Genomic DNA, 8,251 nt, shown 5'->3' with positions numbered 1-8,251 from the left:
AGATTGGCGATTTTTAAAGATAGGAGAAGAAGAGTTTTCTCAATTCTTTCGATTGTTCGTAAACAGATACATAAGTCTTAACGTATCTACCTAGCCAATCTTAGCTTATCGCGCGTATCTTGCAAAATATCTATATTATTTTGGGATCTCGATATGGATTCCATCGAATTCAACTAGCTACATCGTATTTAAACATTATTTTACAATAAGTGGAAATAATTTCAAAAGAGCAAAACGAACAAGAGAATGTAAAATTTACACACGTTATATTTTTTAATTTTTATTCTTATTGATAAACAAATATATCTTATTGATTTAAAGAACGAATGACTGGAACAATAATTATTATTGCACATAAAAACTCGTGATGAATTATCATATCACAATTACAGCTTGTTATGCGACTATTCGAAAGAATTATCGATATGAAATCACAATTGGAAAGATATTTTTAGACAGAAATTTGTGATAGCACGCTCTATTTCGCGGCGGAAAACTCGAGCACAATTTTTCACGAAAATGAAATGTCATACGAAATGAGCATCCGCGACTTACTTTTGATAAAGGATGAGCAGTATTACTCTAATAGCGATGCACTAGCATTGTCTGCATCAATTCTGCATCAACCGTAAATATTCGTCTCGACTTTAACACTAAACCTACCGACATTTCATGTATACCTATTCCTATCCCATGAGCGGTCAAATGACCGTTGCAAAAAAACATTTGTATCTTAACATAGAAAGAGATATTAGCTAATTGGATTCGTAAAGCAAAGAATACAGAAAGTTGTGAATATTGAAAAATGGATTGCGTCTACATTATAGAAAAAGCCAATAAGTCATATGGCGATACAGTAACTTTGTATACAAGAAATTCTAAACGAAATTTCAGAAACGGTCATTTGACCGCGCCGTGGTAGGTTATCTAGTGTTAAAATTGAAAATTTGAAAAATCTATCTGAAATAGACATTAAACCTATCTAATCTCTATTCTAAACCCCATTCCTTTTTACGTTCGTTCGAAAATCTTACCTCGCGTAAAATTTTTCAACTAACCTCATCATATCATCATATCGTACACCGATTAATATAAATTTCCGAACGCGATGAATATCCGTAGCGTGCATTCGATACGGTCAGGACTCGAGTCGTCCTAATTTCCAGGCTCGTCAACCCTCGCGAAATAAGATGCCCCCGTTCGAGATACCTTGGAAGACAAGTCAAACAGACTCGAGGGGGGCACCGTATTTCCCGCAGAAGATCGGAATTAGCCGCGTGTCTTGGCGGTTTCCTTTTCCGTGCGGCCGGCACGTTGCTCGCATGTTGAACCGTGTGCGCGCGTGTGAAACGTAGCCGCGGCGAGATTCTTTTGATCGGAGAGAGAGGAGGGCAGCCCGGCTAAGAAAAGTCGAAAATCTTAATTCGGGGGCGGTGCCGCCCCCACGATGCGATAGGCGGCGACTCGTAAGCGGCGATTGGCTTGCAGCCGGGAAGGGTGAGAGATCCGTGTACGGGGGTGGAGGAGATATGCGCCGTGACGCCGGGACGTCGGCGTGTTCGCCGAACCGGGGTCCCCCGTGCGACCGAGTACGACAGTCGACGCCGGCCGTCCCGAGCGTGCACTCGTGGGAGCTGTTGTCGTCGTCCTCGTCGTTCCGCGATCTCGCGCGTGATCGTGCTTTTTTTTTTTTTTAAACCACCGGTGATCGAGCCAGCCTCCCTTTGTTCTTTCGATTCGACTCGCGATATTTCATCGATTCCTCGTTGAGATCGAGATATACAAATCGAGTTGGTGGAAGGAGAGGAGTGGAGGAGGGGGGGGAAAGTTTTGGATCGTTGGATCGATAATAGAGATCGCGATCGGTTTGTTTGTCGCGCGGTCAATTTGGTGACTGGTCAGTAGGATGAGGGACGTGATCTTTTATAAAATCTTGACCTAGAGGGGATCGAGTGTGCGGAATCGATAATTGTGTAATCGATGATCTCGCGCGTTTCGATGGAAGGGTATTCTGGAGAACGTTTCCGGTGGATGCTGGTCGACGATGTGGCCGATCATAAATCGGTTTTAGATTCGAGCGGGCGTGCGTGCGCGGGGGAGCGACGTTTCTGTGGATCGTTTCGCGAGTGGAAGGACGAGAGTTCGGGGGAGGAGAGGAGGGACGACTCTGTTGGTGTGTCTGTTCGTTGCGGATGCGGATCTTACGCGGGTCGTGATTGTGACAACGAGTCGGCCAATTTGCAGCCGAGAATGCTGGTGCTTGTTAAAAGGAGGAAGGAAACGGGTTTCAATCTTGTGACGAGGATGGCGGCCGTCTTTGTTATCGCGTGCCTCCTGCTGATGGACACTCGGCCGACGTCTGCAGCCTTTAACAATGGTTAGTCATTTTCATACTTTTTCCCTTTTCTCTTTTCTTTTTCTCACCCCTCCACACGCTTCTTTATTTCGTGACACATTTCGTTTTTTAACACGATGCGTTGAAATTATGGAAAATCGAATTTGAAATTTTCCTCTCGCCTCTTCGATTTCGAGAAAATTGAACTCGAGTTAGGCTCGTTGATGATCTCGTTTTATCTTAATCTTTGAAGACATACTTTTTATTCCAATTAGATGTAGTTAAATGTAATATTTGGATGTAATACTGCTCGATTCTTCGATGTTATAATTGGCTATTTCTTTCTTTCAAAAAGATAGGAGTGTTTCTTTACAATCTTTCGTTATAAAACGTAGATATTTACTGACATTTGGTGATTTCAATGAAACGGGCATTTATATCGTAGTAAAATCTATCTTAAACTACTTATCTCAATATTTGAAGAAAAACACGAGATTCATTTATCATCCAATATTCTCTGAAATGAATCTTCGTTCAAATTTTGATCAACACTCGAAAAAGTTAAACACTCGAAAGATTATACCCAGACCAATTGTCAATTCTTCGTTCGCGACACAATTTTCCAAATAATCATTCGTAATCGTTTCAAGACAGGGATACGTACGATTATCTCTCGCAGCTGCATCCAGATAGATAATTATCGGTTATTTCACTGGATGACGAGCAAGCTAGACGGCTTATATCATTGCTTCCACAGATCGGTGGTCAATCAATTTACCTATATCGTAAACTTCATCACGATCGACGTATAAACGGGTGGGTCCATCGTATATTCTGTCCCTCTTGCCGAGCTCATAGCACCACCCGTGGCTGTTTGAACGACGATTTAAATGGCGCACGGCTCGATCAACGCGTAATCTCGGATTTCATTTTGGCTACGTTAAATCAGGAAACCGACAACGGTGCAAAGTGTTCCCGGAAATTATAGCGTGTCCAAATGAAGCGCGTCAAAGGCGGTTTCGTTCCGTGGATGGGGAATATAAATTTCGATTTTGGAAAAAAAAAAAAAAAAACAAAACGGCCAGCTAATCTCCTCCCCCGAAGATTCGATTTGACGAAAATTGAACGAATACGATCGAAATTATAAAGCGAGCATTATAAGGTGAAAAGTCGAAGATTGATTTTACGGAAGTATTCGGAATAATTTTCGAGAAGAAGTTCGTTAGAAAATTTTTCTTCGAGCGAGATCGAAACGAATGATCGAGTGAAAAGGATTAAAGATCGAAAGATCCTTACAATTCTTAATCGTAGAGTTAGAATAATGTCGTAGTTAAATTATTCCAATTCCTTAATTGTAGGATGAAGCTTTAATTCGTTTCTTATCGATTTAATCATATTTTTAGTTTTAATTTATTATAATAATAATAGTAGTAATCGAAAACAATATGAAATTATCACAGTGAAAACAATTGAAACATAATAAGAATTTTGTTTTTATCCCCTGTGAATATTTTATTCGTCGTTTAATTAAATTTTCCTTTTATTTTATACAAATGAATATTTCATTTCAAACAAACGGGAAATTATTAAATTATTATTCTCCATCGATATACACGCATACACCATACGAAAGTGATAAAAAGGTTATTGTTAAAGCGAGTGCAAAAAAAAAAATACGATTCAAAATGGTTTATGTACCACATATGTGTACGTTCGAATTTCGAAAAAAAAAAAAAGGAAAAAAAAAAGAGAATCCTTCTGCCTGTTAGGACCCATCCACGCGAGAATAAACTCATCGAATGAATTCACGCGCGAGTGCCGCGTAAATCATTCGTTCGAAGTTTTACGTGCCTGCATCACGTATGATTTTCAGCAGAGGAGAGTATTATAACGCATGTCTCTATAAAAGTTACCAAGTAGTTACGTAGTTGTACAGTATCAAGGTCGTTGTTCTTCCACGACTGAATATCTCGTAAATATGCGTTCAAACGTCAAAGAGGCAAGGGAGGATAAGTCGAAAAAGAAAAGAAAAAAAGAAAATGTATTAAACTAGGATTAAATATTTCAACGAGCTTTAATGACACGTGGAACATTCCTCTCGTAGAATTATTCAAAGCCAAGAAGCGACCGAGGCAGCGCAAGCTGCTCCAACTTCCTCATTTCTCATTGAGATTCGCTTTCTTCGAGCCAACCTTTAAAAATTTCACGCAATGAAACTTTTCTCCCCTTTCTTTCAAACCTTCTTAAAGGATGTCAAAGCGGAACATCCTTGGAACATGGTGTTTCTCGCAAACTTTCCTCCCTCTTTCGAAATCTTTTCGAACAATGTCAAAGAGGAACATGATCTTGTAACATCATCTTTTCTGCGACGAGATGATATTTATCTTTGTCTTTTCCGAAAGAATCTCGGAATATTCTTAAAATATCCGCATTACGAAACATTTTCTTTCCTTTTCGAATTATCAAGTATTCCGAACAATTGTCCATTTAGGTTTTTACGAATATCGATTATTCCATTTATTTCAACTATCAGTCAAAATCTCTTCGTGACATTTCTTCCAATTGAATTTTCGATTCAAATCTAATCTAAACGATTAACTGTATAATAATTTCCAATACAATCCTCAAGTTCGACCGATTATTCAACTATACTTGGATTTTCAATGATCTAACCTAAATTAACCTATCTACTCTCAATGCCAACTTCTTGGAAAGTTTTCGAACCAGTCTTTCGAATATCTTCGAGGAAGAACCTCTCCCCGCCACGTCTCTGGAACATCGTGTTTCACCCCATTTACCAGCTCGCGTAAACACTCAAAGAGTTCTCCCGGTGATAATTCAATCCGGCCATTTTCCCGCGTTAAATTCATTCCGCGAACTGCGAAACAATCTCTGGATCCCCGGGTATCCTTTGTCCCTTGACGTGTCGGGCAAAGCCCCTTTGTTCTGCCTCAGATGGCCCTCTTCAACCCTATGAACGACACCTTCCCTCGTAAGCGGCACGCGCGGCGCAAAAAGCTCGTTTCGCTTCTAATACCCGAGTCCGGTGAAATTACACTTCAATGGCGAAATTGCGGCCACGGAATGAGCTACCTACGGTAGCCTGTTCTCCATGCATAATTCATAAGCGAGGCGTCACGGCCGATAAATATTTTTTCCAACCCTTTAAAAGTGCATGCAAATGAATTGGCCCTAATCTAAGTATTATTATACATTGCTCTGCCTATTGCTTACACATTTTTGCCACTTTTGTTTCTACGTACTAGTTTCGACGGGAAGTATAAACAAAATGATTGTATTCGATGTGCGATCGATCGGGTAGTGAAATATCGAGTTGAGGATCTTGTAACAGTTTCTTTAGCGGAGATATATTTCTTTTAATATGCACGGGTGTGAAAATTATGAATTTTCTGTCTTGTCCATGCGTCGATCACGTGGATATGTTTATATTTATAGTTTGTTTTTTACTCTGGCTCATACTTATTAAACACTCGAACAGTTTAACAATTTATTAATCAAAGCATCGAACAAGCGGAATTATTAACCGTGCTAAAGCTAGGTTGAGGTGTTGCGTAAAGAGGTTAATAGTTATAGCAGCTAACGAATAAATGTTATTCGAGCTTAAAGTAACTTTTATTCCGAAATTTTAATTAATTAATTTTTCAGTCCATTAGTGCTCGGCTCTTGTTGTTGGAACGACGAGTACTACTGATACTTTTTTCCCGTGCTCCCATCTTTGTTCGCTTTGTAGGAGAGGGAGCGCGATTTTTTATTGTCTTATACAAGCGGTGTTACCGTTGAACTTGCAACAATTAACATTTTTTTGCGGTCACTGGAATGAGAAGCGGCAAGGGAATAAATTTCGTGATAATATAGTGGGCGTCAGCGACACGGTGTGGCTCGTCGTTTAGAGTCCGCCTTCCGTTTCCCCATTGCCATCTTTTCTCCCTCGCTCTTCCTTCCTCGTTTTTACTTTTCATTCGTTTTGCTTCCACTTTTGTTTACCGCTTCGTTTTTTCCCCTCCTCCTTTATTTCTATTTCCTCGTTTTCGTTTTCTCTCCCACGTTTTATTCCCCCATTTTGTTGTTTCCAGTCGCGCGCTTCGCTCCTCGATTTGCCTCCTCGTTCTTTTCGTTTCCGTGTTCGATGATTTACCGATCGCCACCAAGAGAAACGCATGGCAATTTTCTTTATTCCTACCAGTTGGCGAGTTTTCCGCGATACATTGTTTCCCTCGTATATTGGATTAATACGGGAATTAAAGAAAGCAATATCGTTCTCTTTCTCTCACCATTGTCCACCCTGTGATTCATCGAATCGATCAATTGCACTGCAAACAGGTTCTCAGGTTCTTTCTTGAGAAACGGATATATTTGAATCCTTCGTCGAATCGAAAAATATGGTAAAATTGATTGGATAAGTGGTTTAACAAAAGTATAAATAACAATTTCGATTCGTCCCGCTCGATTTTTCCACAGGGATAAAAAAATCGTAACTTTCTATCCGCGAATGTATCAACTCGGCTCATCCTTCAAACACCGCGATCGCGGCGAATGGCCGCGAATCGAGGCAACTTTGGCGAAATAATGCGCATACATTTTGCGTTTCCCAAATCCAATCGTTTTTACGACCGTTTTTCACCGTATTGCACCGTACTTTTTGAAGTCGGAAGCGCAGGGGCCGCCATTATCATCTCCTCCGTCGTTGACCGCCCCGATCCAATGCCGATTTTATGCGGTGGTTATTCAATTCCCGCCGCTATTGCTCTCTCCTTCTCCTTTCTCTTTCGCGCAATCTCGGTCGAATAGAGATAGGGGATCGAGCATTCGGATAGATAGTTTCGAGAATGGATAATATGGAAAGGTTCTCATTGTCTCGATATCAGATCTCTCTCGAAACGACGAGTAAAATCGTTTTCCTCGGGATCGGGTCGTACCACTTGGCGCATTTAATACGGTTAAGTAGGTAGACGCGGTCTGAACGAGGAGGGGGGAGGGAGGACCTCAACCCCTTATTATTCGTTCGCCAGGTATTATCTAATTTCGATGAATTATTAAAGGAGTTTGATAACAAACGTCGCGAGTTCTCGGCCATGAGCATACATCCTCTGCCTAGAGGAGAATCTATTCTCAAGTTTGCTTATCTTTCCCTCCCTATCCTCCCCTTTTATCCAATTCTCTTTCTTCTCCTCCTGGTCGCCGTATTATTCGTCGCCACCCCCCCCTTCATCCTATTTCGCGCGCGTAACGCGTTTTCTTCGAGCAGCTATCGTTTACCCGCCCTCTTTATGGAATTATCTCGTCGCCCAGGGGCCGCCATCTGTTTCGATGGGGGAGCACACCCCTAATTAGGGGTACGCGCGACAGTTGTAAGCGCGCTAAATCTAATGCGATTCGAAGGGGGCGGTGAAAACGCGTGGCGGAAATACAACAATTGCGCGCGTTCATTTTTTTCATGGAATGGAACGGTGGATATGACTCGTGGCCCGTTTATATCTCGTTTTTACGACGAGGATTAGCACGTTTAGGGACGAGGGGTTGTTTAACGATTTCCACTTTTTTCTGGGCTGTTTCGTTTAGGATCGTTGCTGTTTTTAACGTTGTACGTTTGGTTTCGACGTCTGAAAATGTGGATATACCGCTTCTTTAAATTTAGATTTCTTTCTTTATGGTAATATTAACAGTTTGGAGGAATAGATTAGATTATTTGTTTGAATTTGTAATTTATAAAATGTATTTGTGAAGCATGAAGAAAATTTTGTATTCGTGAGATTAATGTGTGTATCTCGTACAATTTTATATAACAGCATTTAATTGTGCGAAAGTTTCATATTTTTATTTCGATTTATTTTGTGTAGTAATTGCATTCTTTGAAACTTGTAAACATTCTTTGTATCTTAACGACAAAATATTATT

At 40.6% G+C, this 8,251-nt stretch overlaps 1 protein-coding gene across 4 annotated transcripts in view; it reads left to right on the top strand.

Moving 5' to 3' along the window:
- Positions 1-1,596: 1,596 nt before the first annotated feature.
- Positions 1,597-8,251, top strand: part of LOC100871130 (lachesin) — a 306,132-nt gene continuing 299,477 nt past the window's right edge. For all 4 annotated transcript variants that reach the window (XM_086903121.1, XM_086903123.1, XM_086903122.1 and 1 more), the window contains exon 1: positions 1,597-2,377. In XM_086903121.1, coding sequence (XP_086759247.1) covers positions 1,981-2,377 — 397 coding nt within the window. In that variant the 5' untranslated portion in view covers positions 1,597-1,980. The remainder of the gene's footprint in view (positions 2,378-8,251) is intronic.

The sequence above is a fragment of the Apis florea genome, unplaced genomic scaffold, assembly GCF_048593485.1.
Source record: "Apis florea isolate Af1SG1 unplaced genomic scaffold, ASM4859348v1 contig_2278_pilon, whole genome shotgun sequence".
Lineage (NCBI taxonomy): Eukaryota > Metazoa > Arthropoda > Insecta > Hymenoptera > Apidae > Apis > Apis florea.
The sequence above is the reverse complement of the archived record's forward strand: the minus strand, read 5'-3'. Positions and strand labels throughout refer to the sequence as shown.